Here is a 22566-nt window from a genome sequence, read left to right on the forward strand (position 1 = left end):
TGGGGACAGGCGAACTAGATATTCAATTCATAGGAATTATTTAAAAATTTCAAATTCCTCCAGCTAAGTACCTCTGTCTCTGACAAGGACAGGCTTCATAGAAAGGCATGGGGAAGAGAGGAACACCGTGTCGAGGTTAGGACAGCTTAGAATACAAAGTGTAGTCCTTGGGAGGGTCCTGATTCAAACAAAGCAACAGTAAAAATCACTTATGAGATAATTAAGGAAATCTGACATTGTCTGGACATTAGAGAATATGAAGAAATTGTTACAGTTTCAAGTGTGATAATGATATTGTGGTTTGGATACAAAAAAACAGAATCCATATCTCTTAGAGATATGTATTTAAATACTTATTAAGGAAATTAATGAATCTCCGATTTGCTTTAAAATAATCCAACCAGGGAAGAGGGCTGTGCGGTAGTGAGGGAAAGGCATAGATGAAACAAGATTGGCCACATATTGGTAACTGTTGAAGCCGGGTGGTAGGTATATCAAGGGTCACTCTGCTGTTCTCTCTTTTATATATATTTGTATATATATTTATATATATATATATATATATATATATATATATATAAATTTTTTTTTTAAATAGTATTACTTTTCTGGAGGACAATTTAGCACTATGTGTGCTAGAAGCTAAAAGCTTAAAATTGTACATGCACTTAAATCCAGTAATTTCATTTCTAGTAAGTGTGCCTAAGGAAATAATTTAACATACATAAAAAGACTTCGCTACAAAATTTCTCCACGTGACATTGGTTATAAAAAATTAGAAATTACTTAAATATCTAACAATAGAGAATTGATTAAATATAGGGAATACTTCCACGCAATAAAATGCTATTCAGCCATAAAAAATGATTTTCAAACATTTCAAAATATTCCTCAGTAAGAGAAGCAGGCTACAGAATAGTGATGTAGTGGGATCTGAGTGTTTGCGTCTGTTTGTGATAAGTATAAAAATATCCATACAGATAAATAGTCAAAGAAGTTGGGTAAGTAAGTAGGTAGAGAGTTGCCCACAATGGTTAGAAGAAGACTTTTTCCTTAATTTTCTTTATTTGCACATTCTTATTTTTCTATCTGAATATTCTGTTGATTGCAACAAGAAAAAAGGAATAGCTCAAAATTTTAAAAAAAACAACAAAAATTTGGCAACCAAATTTCCAGATTTTTCCTATCTTTTATCCCAATACCTGGCTCCCTCCTTTCACACTTAGAAGAAACCAGAAACAATCATTTATGACTTCTCAAGCACAGGAATTGTATATTAATCAGTTTGGTAATCCTGGAATCTAACACAGAATACAATGGATATTCAACAAATGTTGAAAGATTGACCAATCTTAGGTCAACCTATAAACAAACAAACTAACTAAACAATCAATTTCTAGTGGAAAATTTTAACCATCTTCTTTTTTACTATAAAAACAGATTTAAATCATTTTTAAAATCCCATACATGGGCTTTCTTCATGGGCAGATTCAAGAGGCATTAATTCTGCAGTTGATCTGTTCTGATGATGGAAATTGAAAAATAAACTAAATCTCATAGAGATTCAACATCTGCAAACTGAAGATGACAATACCTCTGCCTCAGGGCTATTGTAAAAACTAAGTTGAGTAACATAAGAAAAGGCACACACAGGGCTTGGCACATAGTATACAATTTTTACTCTTCTTCTGCTCCTTCCCACTATCACTTATGATTTAACACATCATTCTTTATTTCCACATAACAGAGGAAGTCCTGATTCCATTGAAACCCTGCCTGGCCCTCCTAACCTTCTGGCAGGCTGAGCCCAGGCTCTCTTCTGCTAGGGCTCACTCCACATGCTGGCATCAGCTGGCAAAGGAATTCCACTGGGTAGAGCCCCTGTGGAGGACCCCTTGCGGTAGAGACATTCTCAGGCCAACCAGACGCCAAGCTCAAGGCTCTGGGACAGGGTCCACAGTCCCTCTTACTCCCACCTAATAATCTTCATCAGCTGGTGCTCATGAACCAAATCGAGCTTGAGCCTGAAGAACCATTTACTTAGTCTGCATAGTTTTAAAAAATTGAATCATGACAGTTCATATCAAGCCTGGATTTTCCTGTTTCTATTTAGAAAGCAGGAGGTCTGGCAACACAGATCTGAAACACCTTCGTGGCAACAGCTGGCTAGAGTCTAGTAGCACGTGACCACTTTAAATGCCACAGACCCCATCAGGCTTGCTGCGTTCATCTATTTTAACTGCGTAGACCCTGACAGGCGTTTGAGTGAGTGATCTGTATGGAGCGACTCAGAAATCAGAGAAATGCTCACAAAACCATCCAACCAATATTGAAGGCTGCTTCAAAGACAAAGGCCACTCCTGTTCCATCCATAATTCAACAGATATTTATTAAACATTTTGTGTTTGGCACTGGTGCACAAAACTGAAGGTTCAAAGATAACATATTATCACTAACCTCAAGGAGCTCACATTTTGACAAGGAAGATAGACACACAAATCTCTAAGGTATAGTGTGATGAGTACGAAAGAGGTAATACAGGAATAACACACAGCAGAGAATCAACTCTGCCTGCCAGCAAAGACTCACTGAGAAGGTGGGAATTATGGTGAGTTTCTAATGAGTAATAAATGATTTTTTAAAACATCAATTAATAACTTCTAGAAAATGAAAATTGTGTAAGCAAGTAATTATGTTATAATGTACTGTGACATAATTATAGTACATTATTTGTTTCAGCAGTGGACAATATTTATATGGTAATAATAATGTAAATACTGATAATTTAACAAAATGTATTGTAAAATCAGGACAGTAATTAGCCAACACAGACCATGTGGGGAAAGTGGTTGTGATTAATCATAATCTGTGCTGTGCTAGTTCTTAAGTGCTTTGAGTATCACCCCTATAGTAACTATACTAGAAGTAGAAGAGAATCTCAATAGGTCAAAGTCTAAACTTGACAAGTCAAGAAACAACATTATAAGCATACTGTTTAGCAATACAGAGATAAACACAGAAGAGGCACCTGAAGGAGTCAAAAGTGGTTGATTCTAGGGCGGTGAAGAGGCAGGAAGGCAGGTACAAAGATCTGCTATTCATCATTATAAACTTTTTAGTACTATTCGATTTTTTAAAATTTGTGTATATTTATTACTTTATTAAAAACAATTAATTTTTAAGAAAAGGATAAATAAAATTGTAATGAACCAGGTCATTCTAAATAAAAGGGACAACTTATAAAAAGACATGGCATGAATAACTTGTCTAGTTCGCTTGGAGGGTGATTGGGGCTTGTGATGGAAGAGGAGACTGGAGGGCTGGTAGGTCACAAATGGCCTAAGAGCCACGTTAGTTACTTTGAGTTCTGTTATGTCGCTAAAATGGGGTCATTGAAAAGTTTTAAGTGAGAAGCAACATGATCATCTTCTTTTCTTTCAGTTTGAAAAGTTTGCTTTAATACAAATACAGGTGATTTCAGACATACCTAAATGAGGCGGTAGCACACAAATCCGTATGGAGAAGAAGAAATGAATGCGAGAGATATTCACAAAGTGAAATACAAAAAAAGACTTGGTGACTAATGGGCTAGAGTGGGAGATAAGGAAAAGGGAGTCTAGGATGACTCCGGAGTTTGTAACTAGAGTGAATGTCTGGATTGTGGTACCAATCACAAATATAAGGTATACAAGAAGACAAACAGGTTGAGGATTACCGTAGACTGAATTTCTTGTTGAAACCTAATCCCTAATGGGATATGACGGGCCTTTGGGAGGTGATTAGGCTGTGAGGGTGGAGACCTCGTGTATGGGATCAGGACCCTTGTAAAAGACACCTCACAGAGCTCCCTTGCCCCTTCTGCCATGTGAGGACACAGCAGAAAGATGGCTGTCTATGAACCAGGAAGCAGGCTCTCACTAGACATTGAATCTACTAGACCCTTCATCTGGAACTTATCAGCCTCCAGCACTGTGAAAAATAAATGTTTGTTGTTTACAAGCCAATGTTGTTACAAGTCTATGTTATTTTATTAAAGCAGCCCAAACTGACTAAGACAGGCATGGAAAAAAAATCAGTTTTAGACACTCTGAATTTGAGATGACTGTGTCTCATTTAGAGACAGTAAATGGATATTAGATCTGGAGCTGTGGAGTGAAGTCATAGCTACGAGTTCTACATTTCGGAGTTATGAGAAATAAACTGGTACTTAACGCCACACATATTGATCTGTTAGAAAGAGCCATGTGAAAAGAGAAAGCTGATTATGGATAGAATACTGAAAAAAATCAATGTAATAGAGGGGCAGAAAGAGAAGAGTCCTCAAAGGATCAAGAAGAGCCACAGGGCTTCCCTGGTGGCGCAGTGGTTGAGAGTCCGCCTGCCGATGCAGGGGACACGGGTTTGTGTCCTGGTCTGGGAAGATCCCACATGCCGCGGAGCGGCTGGGCCCGTGAGCCATGGCCGCTGAGCCTGCGCGTCCGGAGCCTGTGCTCCGCAACGGGAGAGGCCACAACACTGAGAGGCCTGCATACCGCAAAAAAAAAAAGAGCCACAGAACTAAGAAGAGAGGTTTTCTAGAAGCATTTGGTCAACTGTATAAAAACTGATGGAGAATTAAAGATAAGAACTGAAATATATGCAGTAGATTTGACAACCAAAAAGCACTAGCAATTTCTTGCTAAAGAAATAGTAATGGTATGAAAGCTGTGCAAATAATTGGAGATTACTCTTCACAGATGTTGAACTGAGAAAGGGAGGGGGGTTAAGATTAGTCAATATGTACAGAAAAAAAAGAGAGTTATTTTGCTTTTTTTTTATTATGAAAGATCATTGACAGGAAGATGCCAAAGGTACAGGAGAGAGGCAAAGGATGAATTAATGACAGAGCGGAGAGGTTGGACAGTTTAGCCCAAAAGGCAGGGCCACTTCTGCAAGTGCGATGTAGTTCTTTGCAGTCAGAGTTAGTAATTCTGGCAAGTATGACTCTATTTTGAGTGAATGGAAAGTCTTTGGAAAATAAGAGCTTAAATGTATTTTATATTCAATACATCTGACCTCATTGCTCAAGGAAATCCAAGTTCTGGTTAAAACGAGTGGGAAACATCTAACGTGTTTCTCAGCTTCCACATTGCTGGCATTTGGACTGGATAAATCTTTGCTGTGGGATGCTGTGCATTGTACTATGACTAGCAGTATCCCTGGTTTTTACCCACAAAATGCCAGTAGCATCCCCCTCCCTTCCTCCACCTACCACTGAGATGTTACAATCAAAACTGTCCCCAGACCTTGCCAAGTGCTTCCTTGGGGGAGAAATTACATTGGTTGAGAACCATTGCAATTCTCTCCAAACTTAGATACGGAAAACATAAGATCTTCATTCAAAAGAGTCACAAATTATATTAAATTTCAGAATTAGTAAGAACCTTAGAGGTATTCAAATCTCCTACCAACCCTCAGCTCCCCTAAAAACATCCCCTGGGAGAGTTCACCTTTAAAATTTCAGCAGAGACTTCACTCCCTTCTGAGGCATCACATTTCAATGAGACCATTCATCCATTCTTTCACTCACAATCATTCATTCATTCAAAAAAAATTAAGCACCTATTTCTAAAGCTCTATAAATGCTTCTTTATGTTGAACTGGTTTTTGCCTTCCCATAATTTTACTCTGCTCATTGGAATCACCTAGAATAAGTCTAATCTCTCTTTCTCGTGACTGATCCTCGTATATTTGAAGCCAGAGATCAAGTCTTCCTGAAAAGATTTCTCCTCCTCAGGCTAAACATCCTGGTTCCTCCAACCGTATTTTACCTGACATCATCAGGACCTCTCATAAGCCTTGACATCCTCCTTAAAAACAAGGTTAAAATACAGGGCCATTTTACATGGTTTGGCAAAGACAGAATAGGGTGGGGCTCTCAGCTCTCATATTGCGGGCACCATATTCCTGATAATGCAGCTCCATAGCATATCAGCCCTTTTTAACTATTCCATTAAATACAGGGGTTTTATTCTGCTTAGAATACATAGAAGCTCTTAAACCACTTATACTGTCGGAAAGCAGTGTATTAGTGGCTTTTTTGTTCTTTTTGGTTTTGCTCTGTTTTGTTTCATTTTAATCTGAGAAATGATTTTGTACTTGTCCATTTTAAATGTTATTGTGTTAAATTTTACCTGTCATCCAAATATTTCACAATCTCTTTGTTTTCTTATTCTTTCATTCCGCCTATTATCCATGCCTCCCTGCTGCACATGACCTGCAGAATTCTCAGGTGCATTCAAGGAATAAAAACAAAATAAAACAAAATAATGTTAGATTAGCTGCATTTGCTAAGTGACTGGATATTGAGTTCCTATTTCTGGGGTTGGTTTTTTTTTTCTTTTTTTTTTTTAGTGGAACATTTTATTTTATTTTATTTTATTATTTTGTAATAGATCTTTATTGGAATATAATTGCTTCACAATACTGTGTTAGTTTCTGTTGTACAACAAAGCAGCCATATGCATACACATGTCCCCATGTTCTCTGGGGTTGGTTTTTAAATACCAACTCCACTCATAAAATTAAAGACAAAAAGGAAAAGAAACCCAATTCTACTTTAGTGAGTCAAAGCTCCATTTACTTTTATGCACTTTGAGATTCTCAAATTAAAAATTACAGAATGTATTAAAAGTATTATCCCCATCAGCCATCACGGAGAATGAAGTCATTGGGAACAATACAAGCATTCAAAGAGACACAGCTTGACAAGGAGCATGACCCACTGTCTCAAAGTTACTGCTAACGCTGAGGTAAGTCATACACCAGCTGGATCAACTACTTAAAAAGATCAAATGTGACCAACCTAAACAGTCATATATGTTGTATTTGCCTCATCTCTGAGCTGAACTTTCCATTTTTAGAGCCAAGTACATTTTATATTTTTTAAATAAACATAACATTATCACAAAATGTCCATACATTATATTCTGATAACTTAGGATATCTTCTTAGATACCCTAACTTCTACTTGTGTTTACTAAATCCAGTGATTTCCTATGACATCACATCAATCTTATTTTAGGAATCAAACCACACTCCATGTCCCATTAGACAATTCAACTGTAAATCAACAGAGAATGTCAATTTATGAATATAAGCAGAAATTAGAAGAATATTTCACAGTCAGATCTCTGCTATTTCATTTATATTAGAGGGAAGCAGTATAGGTTAATAGGAAAAAGATATTTGAAGTCAAATGGAGCTGTACTTGAATCCTGAATGTACCTTTTAATCACCAGCTTTGTGATAAGATTAAGTTACTCAGCATTGAACTTCAGGGTCCCCATCTGTAAACTGAGGCCCATAATATATAACTTACATGGTAACGATTTAACTATCTGTTTAAAGAAAGTGCAAAAAGTAAATTATGAATTATTAACCCCAGTAATGCCTGGCACAAGATAGGCACTCAACAGAATAGCAGCTCTAAGAGAACAGAAGTAAAAAAGAATTCTTATTACTCATTTAGATTCTCAACTCTCATTAATGAATATTGACAAATTTCTACATTTATGATGTGATTTGACTTGTGTATAAAATATGCTTATGAAACAAACTACAAAAGATAAATACACATACATACTATACTTCTATAGTACACTTATACATATGTGTTCAATGAGGAAAATCTGTATGATGGCCTTTCCACATGCTGCTTTTTTCCAGTGTTTTTAAAAAGATATTTGACATTAATGCACCTCAACTGCTTAATAGAAATATGTCATCTTCTGCATGTATGGTTCTTTGTATTTTCAGCACAGTTCTGCCAGTACTCAGCATGGTGTTTATGTCAGTTGGGAGTTACTGATTCAGTTGGTTAGTGAAGTGATTCAGTGATACAAATATAACAGATAAAGTCAGATCTTAGATGATACTATTTAACAGTCAAACGGATTATATTTGATTAGAAATCTAATTTTAATTTCTGGAAAATAAAGTTAACAAAATTTTAAAATTTAAATCAACGTTAGGAGTAAAAACTATAAGCATCTGGGGAATTTCCCAATGTATCTTTATTGTCAAAAAGAAAATCAGAATCTTGAGTGTACATACTATACACAAAAAGTATTTTCTATGTCCAAAAAGAGGACATGTCTAAAATGGAGTTGAAAAAATATATTAAGTGGTGGAAATGCTGTTTAACATTGAGCTTATGGGTGGCTGAGTAAAAAAGTGTGAAATAGATTAAGTTTGACGTTGATGTTCTCCTTCATCTTTTTTTAACTCCTTTTCTGTCTTTTTTGTTGTTGTCTTTTCCCCTCCTATAAACCAGTATCCTCCTACTGCTTTAACATTTCCCCTAATAGAACATAATTTCTTCATAGGTTTCCCTTTCTAAATGTATTTACTTTCAAAGCAGACCTGCAAGGAGAGAAATTGCTTAACTCAACAGAAATACTCTAGAATCAAGTGCCTCAACCTGGGTCTTCTGGAAAGCAGAGCCTGAGACACAGATTAAGGGGTTATCACTTTATTGGGGAGGTACGAGCTCTGGGCCATGAGAATGAGAAAAAGGGAAGCAAGCAGAGAAGGAGGCAAAGCAATGCAATGTGTGTACCCATCACGCTGGGTGCAGCTCCAGAGTGAGCCACAAAGACACCGAAATGAGTGACACATTCACTCATCCAAGGGCCATGTAAAAGGTTCAGAAAGGAACTGCGTCTTGAAGCTGCTCACAGAAGAAAGAATGAAGGAGGAATTTCCCTGCCCCAGTCACTTCCATCACCCATTTTCTTTTGGACAAAATTTTCCCCACTGGGTGCTGCCTCCCCCAATCTCCGGCCCCTTGGTGAGTGAGAGACCAGAACACATGCCCTGGGACACGGCCTCGAAGTCCCAAAAGAGGGGCAAGCTGGTATGAGTGGAGAGCTGATCAAGGGACAGGGGAGGTAGTTGAAAGGCCCTTAAGAAGTGCACGATTCTGTGTCCCAGTACAGTGAGGATTTGGGGCATCAGGACACCTTGGGGGAGCCTTGTTCCAGGACAAGGAGGGATTTTTCTAAGGCCTCTCAAATCACACCACCTGGAGGACTGCCTATTGTACAAAACTGAAAGACACGTTTCCAGATTTTCAGAGCCAGGAGGGGAGGCCAAGACAAGGGTGGAGAAAAAATAAGAGAGTCTTCACAAATAGTTTATGTCCATTCAAAATCAGGAGAGTAGAATATGACCTCCTTCCGCCGCCTCCAAAAAGAATTCTATTCCAAATGGTATAAACAATATCTTGGTGTTTAAGAAGGGCTTAGAATGATGGATAACATTTTTTTAACTCATAAAAGAACTCCACATTCTTATATTTTTAAAGCCCAGAGAGGGAAGTAATTTAACAACCTGTCATACATAAATTAACTCATATATCTGAAAGTTGTCAACAGCACGATAATGCCTTTGCCAGTAAATCCACCATTTTATTTTTGCCATGACCGTTATTAAATCTGTGACAACAATGACTAAATTGAATGGGAACCCTATAGCAACCTAGAGCTAGTTTCTTAGAAACCATCAGTTGTCAAAACTTGACGTTTTGAATTCTATCCCTTTATGATAAGGCCGGACCAGACAGTCAGACATTGTAGCGCTTTAAATGAAAAGCTCTGGGATCACTGAATTTCCATAATAGTTCAAAGAGAGGAGGCAAAAGGAACCATGGAAAAAGAACAATTTGTTATCAAGGAGGATTATCTGAGTGCAAAGTGAGGAGGAATAGTGGAGTTGGCTTCTGGATCCAGCGATAACACAGCCTCTGACCCATGAGGAAACACTCATCAAACTTTAATAATGGTAAAGAAAAGAACATAGGGTGTCAGAGTAGATGCTCTCCCAACCTGAAAAAGCCCCAGAATTTAAGCCCTTAAAATGAGTTAGGATAACTCAAGCCAACTTAACTTTAACCCATTATTATCTTTATTGATCAAACCATTTGCAGAGACCAGAAACATCAATCAATCAATATCAGACAGTATAATTGCCAGGTATAAAGAAAATAAATTCTAATAGAATTCCAAAAAGAGGCAATGTTAAGCTGAAGAAATTATAGGGAAAACTTTCACAAAAGAAGTTGGAAACTAAACTGGACCGAAGGCAATGACGTAGAAATGAGTTGAGTGTGTTTTGGGGGACAAAGTAAAGATGTCCAGCTGGAGTGAAGAATTATACAGAGAAGTATCAAGAAACAAGGACCTGGGAGATCAGCTCGGTGCTTTGTGACCACCTAGAGGGGTGGATTAGGGAGGGTGGGAGGGAGGGAGACGCAAGAGGGAAGAGATATGGGAACATATGTATATGTATAACTGATTCATTTTGTTGTAAAGCAGAAACTAGCACACCATTGTAAAGCAATTATACTCCAATAAAGATTTTTAAAAAAGAAAAGAAACAAGGGCCTTCTTGATGTGTGTGGTGTGACTGTGAAATAATTCAATTGATTTTTCTTGTGTGACCTATGAACATGACTCATTAAGAAATAGTCACACCACGTTTCCAGTTGAAATTTCAGTGTCTGTTCACCACATCCTGAATAAAGCAGCTGACTAATCTAGAAATCAAGAAGTATTTAATAGTGGTGAATGCTGTTGGGTAGAAATCGTTAAGAAAGAACGGGGTGCATTTCTTTTGCTACCCTTCTGCGAAGGCAAATGAAAAGTGTATCGTTTCACCTGGCATCTAAATCACATTTTGTTCTTCTTACCCTCTATTACAGGATAACTATCATTTATCTAAAAACAAGTAGAGAATCTTCTCACAGAAGTTTCCTATCATAGGATGTTAGAAATTTGCAATGTTAGAAATTTGTCTCCTGAAATAATAGCATTTGAAAATTTTGCAAAATAATCAATTATAGTTATGCTAGGGTTTTTCCCCATCACAGCAGGATCCCAGGTCATAACTATTATCTTAATAGTTGGTAAAATATAAAGAGTGCAGCGTCTTTAAGGCAAAAACTGAGCCTGGGGCAAGGGATTGATACTGCGTCCCAAGATGTCCTCTCATCACATCGTATGAGGGGTACATGATATCTACATGGCATTATTGGTGATGTTAACCTTGATATTTCTATTCAGGAAAAGACATGGTGGAATACACTTTGGGCCGGGTGGGAGTGAAGTCACTCAAGTGATTTTCTTTTTCAAAATTCTTTACCATTAGCTCCCCAGGTCTCCATCTGTCCTGCGTCTTCTCCTTGCAGAGAAGTCAGCTGACAGTACCAACCTCCAAAGAACCCCGAAAGTGAAGTAACTTTATAGTAGCGTCTATAATTCATGGAGTCATAAGAACCTTTGGTGGTCATTTGGTCCAACTCCTACCTCACCTAGGAATCACCTCTACACAGCCTCCTGTGAATGCAATCCAGACCACAGACATGCCCAGGCATGGGAAGATCACCGCATCCCAAGGCAGCTGATTCCATTTTTTCAGAGCTCTACTTGGGAGAAAATTTCCTAAATTAATGTGAGAGCTGTCTTCCAGGAATGTTAGTTCATTAATCCAAGTTGTACACTCTGAACTACACAGAGGAAACCTTTGCTGGGTCACCTTTTCAACGATTTGAAATTGACTCTCATAACCAAAACTTTCTCTTTTCTACCCACCACCCTGACCTCTATCCTTCTATCCTTTCAGTTATGTGTGTGTGTGTGTGTGTATGCGTGTGTGTGTGTGTCTTTGGCTTCCCCATCAATCTCCTGTCTCTTGTCTTTCCAGAGCATCAATGATTTCTTCAGAGCTCACTCACCAGTGACCTCCTCCTGAGCCTCAGCCTCGTCCATCTCCACAGTATTTGATATGGTTGATCTTCCCAAATCTTCCATCTAAAAATCACCCTCTCTTGGCTTCTTGACTTATCCTTTCCTTTCTTTTCACTCAGCTCTGCCAGTTACTTTTCTGACACCTACACCATATATGGGTGCCATCAACACCCTACTTTCAGTCCTCTTTTTCTTCTGATCATTTTTATTGTGGTAAAATATATATAACATAAAACTTACTATCTTAACCATTTATAAATATACCGTTCAATGATATTAAGTACATTTATACTGTTGTACAACCATAACCACCTGATCTCCAGAATTCTTTTTATCTCACAAAATTGAGACTCCATACCCACTAACTCCCCATTTCCCGCTCCCCCAATCCCTGGCAACCACCATTCTACTTTCTATCTATGATGTTGCCTTGGTCTTCTTTTTTATAATGCCATTTGATCTCACGAAATACCCATAGACTTAGTGTTGGAACAAATATGTACTGAGGGTTTACTGTGTGCTAGGCACTGTGCTAGAGCCTGAAATTATAATCGGCTAAATGATTCATTTATATTTTCAGCCCTATTTTCTAACCAGATGATTGTCCAAACTGGGTGGCCATTAAAATTTCCTGTAAGAGTCTTTTTTGTAATTTTTTTTTGTAATAATTTTAGATTTACAGAAAAGTTGCAAAGTACACAGCATTCCTGTACACCCCTCACCCACTTTCATTTCCTCTAATATTATCATCTTTCACTACTGTGGTACATTTATCAAAATTAAGAACCAGCATTGGTAGATTACTATTGACTAAACTCAAGACTACATTCTGACTTCATCAATTTTCCATTAATGTCTTTTTTATGTGTCAAAACTCTTAGGAATTTGGCATCTTTGATGACATTTACCCTGACCACTTGGTTAAGGTAGTGTTCACCAGATTTTTACACTGTAAGGTTATTTATTTTTTTTCCTTTTCATATTCTATTCTCTGGAAGCGAGTCACCAAATCCAGCCTACACTCAACGAGGTCAAGGAATTAAGCTCTACCTCTTAGAGGGGGGAGTATCCACCTCTATTATTTGTAGTTATTCCATAAGGAAAATTTGTTTCTTCTCCTGAAAAGTCTTTAAAAATTTAGATTCATAGGGACATGTCAACCAGACTTTAGTAGGTCTGCAGAGAGGCCTAATAATCTGTACTTTTTGCTTTTCTTGGAAGAACAATCAGGCCTGGGGTCCACTGCTCTAATTTGAAGTCAACATCCATATTTCCAAATGCTCATAAGACTTTTGAATGTCTCAAAAGCAGTTCACATCCTTACCAGAAAAAGGAAGTTCTCTTTCACATATGGCACCATAAATTCTTGTTCTCTCCCAGGTTAACAGTGTTGGAAACAGCTTTAATACTTTTTTTGTTACTTAGACAAGTCATTCATATAAATTGTTGCTTAGAAATATTTATTCCTTTCTCTCCATTGCCTGGTCCAGGCTTTCTGGGCTAGGTAAAACCAATCTTAAAACCACTGTACTCCCTGTATAATTCCCCTATTGAAAATATCACAGTAGCTACCCATTAACCATTATTATTGCACTCCCGAGAAGGAGTCCTTCCAACATGAGTTAGGGACAAAATGATGCCCTTAATGGTAGAGAATGGAGCTGTCATAGAATAAAGTGAGGTCTTCTGTGAGAAAAATAAAGTTCATTCCCATTTAGTTTCCTCTCTCTCTAAGTGTTATGTGGTCATGAGCCAGTTCCCTGAATCTGTCCTCTTGGATTAAGTCTCTTTCTCCAGGTGACACTGCTACTCTAAGATGGGTGTGGGGCTACCCCCTGGTTATGAGCCACCTCCAGCCTTAGAAAACCTAGCAGTACATGGTTAGGAACCTTGAAGCAAACCACTCAGGTCAGCCTCTGATCTGTACTTAGCTCTTCACCAAGCTATAGGGCCTCCAGTAAAAATGGAGTCTAGACATTTCCACAGAATTAAAACAGGCTCCTCAGGTAGGAGACCATATAATATTTTAAAATAAGGTCTTGACATATAATTAAAAGCATAAATGTATGTAAATTAGAAAACCTCCTAGCTCCAATTCCTAGGAAATCCTGCAAAGACGTCACTGCATTAAGAATTCAGGATCCTGGGGGAGGGTGTAGGTTACACTGCCTGTGGGATAGGGGTGTTGGTGGCCAGGGATGAGTTGTTTTCTCCAGCAAACGCTTCAGGACCGAAGAGCCAAAGGCATGACAACCAGGACACTCATCGGCAAAAAAAATTAAAAAATTCAAAATTTCAGGATCCTGCCTAATGTCCTCATCCTGAAAAACGAGTCCTTATCCAGTCAATATTTCCCTCAATACCACACAAAATCAACTCTTTGTTCTATGCTTTGAGTCTGCTCACTCTCTGCTTCACCAAAAAAAGAAAAATAATTAGTTTATCCACCTTCTAATTTTTCTCCCATTTTTTTTCCTCTACCACCATCGTGGAAAAGCTAACTCAATTCCCTGTTTCCTTGGTGATATTTTTTTCACAATCACTTCAGCCCATAATAAATTCTCCTTCTCTGAGATGTTTAGTCTGTACTAGGTAATTTAAACTCCGTTAAGTATTGAACTACTTACTATACGGTGTTTCATTTCTAATGAACATTTATACCCAATATAATACAAACTCTTTTTGGAAAGACAGTGACTTGGACAGCTCTCCTTAATGCTAAACACAGTATTAGACACACTTTATAATAGTATCAGACACACTTTAAAATAGTACAAATACTTAGCTATGTCTTCCTCATTATTACCTGTTTTAGAAATAAAGACTGTACTTCCCAACAACCGACCCAACACTATGCCACAGTGGTTCGGGATAAATTCTTGCTTTTGGATAAGTTGCCGTTTTGCCGATGGTGGTAGTCAATAGCTCAATGCCATGAGCAAATCTCATTCTATCAGGTCAGCCTACTCCGGAATAGGAGGTACAGCCGCCATCTCAGTGAGGAGCTGTCTAAAATAAGTCATTGTTAGCAAATTCAAAGACATTAAAGATGGAATATAAACAGATGCTGGAAAACAGTTCTAGTTTCTGATTGGGGCAGCTAGGAAAGCATGCGCATGGGCACATGCTGGAATTACAAGGTTTACGTCAAGACTTCTAGCGGTGAATATTACAGCAATTTCCTTTGATCAAAGTACAGACACACTCCAGCTGGCTTAAATGACCACAATGATTCTATTTCTCCTTTTTAGACACACCTATGAAATACTTAGAAGTTATCTACATATTCACAAAGTTAAGAATAGTCATAAATATTGAGCATTTTCTAGCCAACTATTCTACTAAAATCTTTTCCTGCATTATCCCATTTTATCCTCAAAACACTCCTGTGTCCCTAGATGATAGGTACTATTATCACTATTATCATTCTATACATAAGAAAATGCAGCACAGGGAGAGTAAGTAACTTTCTCAATGTTACAAGACAATTATCACGGAAAAACTGAATATTTATGCATGGCTGTCTGCTCCTTAAAATCTAAAAAGATATATTTTGTCATTAGACAACTTTTCTAAACAACTTGTTTATTTTCCATTTGTCTGACATTTAGAAATGAACTTTGACATTGCATCATCATTCATTCTTCCAAAATGACAGTTTATTTCTTTTTGGTTAAGGCAATTATTTGCATAACCCCAATAAATGAGACAACCCCATTTTGATGAGATTAAAAGTATTAAAATTATCTTGTAAATATTTCATTTGTCTCTGCTAGCGAAGGCTCACTTTTTATCTGATTCACCTTAAGATGTTGGGTTTTGGTATCCATGTCAGGAAAGTGCTGGAAAGCTTTTCACTGCATAAAACTAGGATCAAAATTGGCAGTTGAAGAAGAATCTATAGACTTTTTTTTTAGAAACAGATAAGCACTTTGCTTTCGCAGTGGCATTTCTTACATTTGTTCCTTCCTGTCAAAGCCAGCCAAAAGAGAACTCTTGAGAATTTTTATCTATTGCCTATTTCATAACTAGTGGGACATGGAATTTGAGAAATAAAGGCAAGGGGAAGTTTTTCCACCAGTTGGTAGACCCTGATTACATTTCAGAAGTACCCAGAATTTAAAAATCCAAATTTTTTAAATAAATGATTTCTTCTGTGCTTTCCGATTATCCATTATAACAGCTCATGTTAATCCAGAACTTAACTATGCTCCAGACACAGTTTAAGTGCTTTATGTAGTAACTCACTTAGTCCACATAATAGTCTTGGTTCTATTGCTGTCAGCTTTTACAGATGAAGAAACTGAGGCCAAGAGGGTTTAAGAGATTTGTCCAAGATTGAGGAGTTGGTAAATCACAGGAACCGGGGAGTCATGCCTAGATGGTCTGGCTCAGAGTCTACACTCTTGACTACAACATCACGTTGATGCAGGATATGCTCTTTTTACTCCTCAGGAATAGGCCTACAGGTCCAATCAGGGGGAATGTAAAGCAAGGTCACCTCTCTCCATTTGCCCTAAGGAGTGTGCCCTAAGTGTCATAGTGTTGCAAGCAGTCCAGGAAAGTGCAGGAGTCACCCACAGGTTCAGGTTCATTTAAGGATAGGGTCAGAGTAGGATGGCCAAAGTGATTCTAGGCACAGACCAAAGGAAAACACCTGGTCTGATCAATGCCAACTGTTCACTACCAGCTGGGATGGCCTGGGCCTGGGTTATGAGTAGGCAGGTTTACTGGCTGGAATGAAGAGCCAAGAGTCCAAGAACGTGAGGTATAGCCAGTGCCTGGGGTGCCACAGATGTATGGGTAGGCAGCAGAGAAAGCAAAGACGGTAGGAGACTGCTAGAATGAACTTAAATGCTTTTAAAATAAGTCAGGAGAACTGGGTTCCCCTTAAATACAGTGATATGTCATTGTACTATACTTTAGTGTCCTATCTCCCACTGTCTCCCCCATTCAAATATGGGGGAGAACCAAATATATGAACCAAATATATGAGAGATAGGTAGCATTACCGAACATGAGAAACAGAAGTAGACTTACTACTTGCCAAACAAAAGTCCGTCTGTGAAAGGATCTCTATCGAGATGGGAAGCAAGTCCCAAGTAAGAAGAGATGAAGAAACACATCCTTCTACATCATCTCTGAGTAGTGGGCATGTTTTGCCAACAAGAAATAGAACTGTTTTCTTTACTGAACCTGCTGTCCCTTTAATGCCTGGGCATTGTCACAAACAGTCACTTGCATTCACTCATTCAATTAACTAATATGTTTTCAGCTCCCACTATGTGCCAGGAACTCTTTATACATCTCAGCATCTCAAACATAAGGCTAATGGAATGAGTAAATCCATGGTGTTGCAAAGAGAGAAATGCTATATTAGTAACTCATCCGGTTATACAACCAACGGAGACACTTTGAAATAAGAAGGCTGAACACAAACATTGTTATACATTTTGTCACTGTTTCGGAATCAGTGCTTCTGGTCTACAGGTCAGGTAAATAATATACTACATATCCTCAAAAAATGTAAAGAATGAATAAAAGTACTTCTTTGCTATTTGACTTGATCTTGCTGATAATCGAAGTAGGTTACTACCTAACTGATGTAAATTAAGATTAAATACCCAATCTCTCTCCAACCATCTAAAAAATCTCCTATGTAAAAGTATGAGATTAGATCACTCCCTAACACCATACACAAAAATAAGCTCAAAATGGATTAAAGACCTAAATGTAAGGCCAGAAACTATCAAACTCTTAATTGGGCTACCAAGATTCCTCTTTTAAGACACAGATATGGCTGGGCAAACTGCAGTCATTAGCAGTACAAAGCATAGTCGTTTTAATCAGATGACTTTCCTCTTAAATTTTACTTTGGCGGACTCTTGACCAACTGGAATATGGATTCTTTGTGGATCCAGGGGTTCGTCTGCAGTTTTAGAAGTGTATCAGGATCGTGGCTTAAGCCTAAACTGCATGCAGTCCAGATTCTGGCTTATCTGGACCCTCCTGGGAAGAAACTAATTCTAGAAGAGAAGTTGACAAGCATGGTTCATGGATTAGAAGAGTGACCCGGACAACAGTTTGGTGCTGTTTCTCTGACTGTCCCCTCAGCCTCCTAGTGACATTCATGAGTTGATTACTATTAGAGGGTGAGAAAAAAACAAGATGAGGCTTTCCCACTGGGCTCTCCATGGATTTCAGGAGCACAGGGTACTGGGGTGAGCAGTCTCAACAGAGATGGGGCAGTGCCAGGGGTGTGGACAGACACATGGACTCTCTGTCCTGGGCACCTTTGACCTCAGCACAGATATTTGCAGGCCAAGCCTCAGCAGGGCCACCTTCAGTGGGCACTACAAAGCTTGTCTGCATTATTGGGATCTTTCTTCCAGAATTATTTGGGAATTTCCACACAACAACTGAGAATGGTGCAATAGCAAAATGTGATTTGTAACACTTGGTAATATGCAAGTGTGGCCTGCGAAACCTGGGGTTTTTGAAGAGGAAAACAACTCCTAATGCTCTTCTAAGCCCAAAAGCATATCTGAAGAGGCACATTCTAAAATCTTCACTGTGTGGGGCTTCAGCTACTTCCTTTGTACAATGAGAATTTTACCTGCTGCCGCCTACTTGCTTTACAACTTGAAACCTAGATATTACATCATGAATACATTCATATTCTCAAGAAGAACTTAAAAAAACAACTTACATATATTACTGCTTTAGATTTTAATAAGGAGGGGAAGATATTTTTGACCTTAAAACTCACTCATTTTTTTAAAAAGAAACGTTTTTTTCCCTTTTTCACTAGTTATGATTTTAGCTTTAGTTTGTTATAGCAATTGGATGAGAGGGAGAAATTTAAAAACAGAATAAATAGGGAGTCCAATTTCTTCAAGATTTAAAAAAAAAACTTTAAACAAAGTTATTGCCCCTTTACCATATTTATCAAACAAGCAAGCATCCATGGTTCTCTTTGTTAAGGTAAAGTTTATAGGAAACAAAGACCCATTACAAGTAAATGGAAGTTAAATATTACTGTAAAAAAATTTTCTCTTAAATTCCCAGTAGAAATGTTCATTAAAGATCAGCAGAATGTCAAGTTGGTAAGCACCTTAGTCTCATCTAAAGCAACTCGTTTATTTTATAAATGAGAAAAACAATGCCCAGAGAATTGTAACTTAGAGACATCTCAAGTCACAGAATGGCAGAAGCTGGAACCAGGCCTCAACGTCTGCTCAGTACCAGCTCTCAAGGCACTTTCACTGTGACATAGATACACACGCACGTGCACACACACCTAGAACATCACACAGCCGTTGCTCACATTCTTTTCAAGAAGTAAATAAGATAACATGTGACTTAAATTAGGAATGAGACTTAAAAGTAAGTAGGACCATTTAATGGAAACACTGAGGTCAACAAATTACATCCTTTGGCATTTTGCAAGGAGTGGAGCCTCTTAGGGAGTCTAGAGACTGAATTCAATTCCCTAAACCAAACATTCAACAAGGCAGTTGCACACTTAGGTTACCCTGAGTTACAACAGCGCTGGATTAGAATTCTGTTTTGTTTTTTTTTCATTTCTGCCTTTTGACAAGTTTTGAGAAAAAAAATAAAGTACCGTGTGATGGTAAATAGGGAAGAACGTCCATCAACCTGAAATAGTCACTTCTACCATAACACTTCTGCTGGCACATCACCCTAATCTTGTCCTGTATTAGCTTGTGCCTGGATTATACCTGAGACAATCAGGTCCTCTGGCCCTCCCCCCTCCTCCCACACTGCACCCCACTGCCAGCTTTATCTCCTTAAATCATTGCTTGTGTTATATCACTCTGTATTCAAGGCCTATGATGGTGTGTGATTAACTGTTTATTGATTTATATCAAAATATTTTAACCTGGCTTTTTTGGCTCTTCATAATTTGTCTGCCTCTCATCAGTTCTACTTTCTGGCAGGCTGACTGTCTGTCTCCCCAGGAAATTAATCTCATTCCCATCACCAACGCTTTACTAAATGCTTTTACCGTCTTTCGTCCCCCTCTCTCCCCTACTACTGATATTTCAAATCCTGCCAAGTTTCAATCCTACCCACTCAGGTTCTCCATGCAGTCTCCCCACTGCTCCATCCCTCCCTGTTGAGCTCTCCTTTCGCCGGTTTCATGACTTTTTCTCCTATTGTTTCATATCTGTTAGTCCTGCATTCCCAACTTCAACATAACATCTTTTAGGGCAAGAAGCATGTCTTAGGACTCTCTTGAGCCCTCCTCCCACCCCCATTCCCATATACTCTAGCATCTTGCTGACTGTAGCAGATTTTCAGTAAACTCTTTGACAGTAGGACAGACCAGATAAAAAGGAGGAAGAGAATGGCAGCTTCATCCTAGTGATGCTGGCAAAGCATAGTCTCTAGGCCTAACTCTCAGGCCCATTGCCCTTCTTCAGGCTCCACTTCACTCCAAATTGTTTCTGACCTCTTCCTCTGCGGGGTTTGTAAATCAGTCCTTTCTCTCTAACCATGATCTAAGTCTGATCCACTTCTGACCAAGGTCGTGACACCTTTAAGGCACCTCTCTTATTCCAAGGACACAGCCAAATGGAGGTTTCCATTTAGATCCCACCTCTTTTCCTCCATAAGAGAAAGTCTGGTCCTTTCCAGGCTGGAAGGTAGTGTCCTCATCACATAGACACTTCAGCTGTGGAGACGTCCCTCCTCTCGCATTGATGCCCCAAGCCCAGATGTCCCTACCCCTCATCCCAGCTAGGACTACAAAATATTGCCAGTTTCCCGTCCCTCTGCCTGCACCCTGCACAAATGATCATGATGCAGAGGGGATGCCCTGCAGTAGTAGGATTTTCCCACTTAAGTATCTACCTGCTACCTTCCCATACTAGAGAGTGAGGGGAACACTGCTTCCAGCAGTATAAACTTGCCCCAGCATCCGAAGTTCCAGCTCTTTCTCTGCCAGCACTGACTCCCAAGGAGGTGAGGAGAGCCTCCGGGAGGGCCAGGCATCCTATCACTTCTCCCACTAGCCACTGTCCCCTCACACCAGGTGACTGACCACACCCAGTAGTCCTTAACCTAACCACCCAAGTTTCACCTTCGAAGTGAAGAAAAGTTTTCTCTCTGCAACTTCTCCTTAAAACAGGAAATAATATACTCCAAGTAAAGCAGCTATGTGTTTCATCAATACTGCCCTCAGTAAAAAATATGTCATCTCCCTTTCCTTTTGTTTCCCTATCAGGAACAGGAGATCCAGGTCTCAAAAGTTGAATCTTTCCTCCCTCCTCCTGCCCCTCCCAACTTCGCCAGCAAGAAAGGGATGGAATAATTCATTTTCGGGCCTTCCTCAGCTCTCCTCTCTCCGGGGTCGTCCCCTTCCTCCCTCTGGCACGCGCCCAGGCAAACTGCTCTCCACCCTGCTCCGCACTCCCGGAGGCCTGCATCTCAAGCCAAGGAGTTCCCTTTCCTCTTCTTCCCAGGGGATGTCTTTTCGGTCTAGTCTCCCAGGCTCCCACTTTGGTGGATTTCCCAAAATCCTCCACCTGCCACACCTCCTCGCTCGCGGGCACCGCGCCGCAACGCCCAAGAACACCGGCGCCCAGGCCCTCCGCTCTGCGCCCGCCCACGGGATCCCTTCCGCCCTCGGACCGCCCCCTGCGCCCAGGGCCGCCGCAACAGGTGCAGCCCCAGGTGCCCAAGTGCCGGATTCTTAACCTCGTGCTACCCCAGTCTTCCAAGTTCTTCGACCCGCCCCTGCCAACCCCAGGGCCCCCTCGGGTCCAAATGCCAGCGCGGAAGGCTCGCCCTCCCTGCGACTCCACCCTAGACTTTCCTCCTGGGTCTCCAGCGACCACTTACCCAGGGCGAGGGCCAGGAGCAGTGGCAGGGAGCTGGCGCCGCTGCCCGGGACGGCCCGGGCCATCAACCCTGCTGCCGGGCCTAGCAGCCCCGAGACGAGTCTCCCGCCTCCTCCTGCGCCCCCTTCCCGGGCCACGGGCGCCCGACGGGGTGCCTGGAAACGAATCCCGGAGCTAGTAGGAAGCAAAACTACTGCCCAGGCTGGCACCCGGCTACCGGGCGGGCGGACACCCCGGGCGGGCGGGCGGCCGACCGGCTACGCGAGTGTCGCCGGGAAGAGGGAGCCTCCTATTTATCCGCGCTCTTTCTGCACACACCCCATCGACGAGGCGCAAGACTTCGTCGTGGTGGCCTCCACGCCGTTCCCACCCAAGTTACCCCACACCCACACAACGGGACACTTGCGGGCTGCCCTCGGGTCAGCTCACCCACGCCCCCTGCTGGGTCGCACCTGAAGGTTCATTTCCCTCCCCTTGGGGAGTCGAGGAGGTGGGGAGGGAGCGGAGAGAGAGCACATGGAGGCGCCCGAGGTGCGGGGCCTGCGGGCCGCCGTGGAGCAAGCCGGCTCTAAACTCCCTCCCCGAGCCCACTGAGCGAGAACGGCAGACCCGGACTGCTCTGGAATTCCAGCTCCCCTTATTTCAGCCAATTGCTGGTGTCCTGCAGGGACCAGAGCCAACACTCACTGTGGTTAACCTCAGGCATTTGACAATTTCCAAGCTTCTCTTTTCCATACGTAATTTGTTGAATATCTGGGAGTGTGGGCTCACCAAGAGCTACTTTAAGGATGTCACTTATATTTTTTATTTCTCCATTTACTCGTCTATCCATTGTATTTTCATTTATTTATTTAATTCATCAACTCTGTTGGAGCTATAAGAATAAGGAGAATCCTTTTTGCCTGGGGCTTCCC

General features: G+C 40.3%; 1 protein-coding gene across 2 annotated transcripts in view; it reads right to left on the bottom strand.

Annotated features, from left to right (window-relative positions):
• Positions 1 to 21717, bottom strand: part of BTC (betacellulin) — a 36790-nt gene extending 15073 nt beyond the window's left edge. The window contains exon 1 of one of the 2 annotated variants that reach the window (XM_024754132.1): positions 21654 to 21717. In XM_024754132.1, the coding sequence (XP_024609900.1) occupies positions 21654 to 21717 (64 nt within the window). Of the gene's footprint in view, positions 1 to 6173; positions 6235 to 21653 lie in introns of those variants that run through there. The other variant, XM_024754133.1, reaches the window with a different exon arrangement.
• Between the last annotated feature and the right edge of the window lie 849 nt (positions 21718 to 22566).

The sequence above is a fragment of the Neophocaena asiaeorientalis genome, unplaced genomic scaffold, assembly GCF_003031525.2.
Source record: "Neophocaena asiaeorientalis asiaeorientalis breed wild unplaced genomic scaffold, Neophocaena_asiaeorientalis_V1.1 scaffold148, whole genome shotgun sequence".
NCBI lineage: Eukaryota > Metazoa > Chordata > Mammalia > Artiodactyla > Phocoenidae > Neophocaena > Neophocaena asiaeorientalis.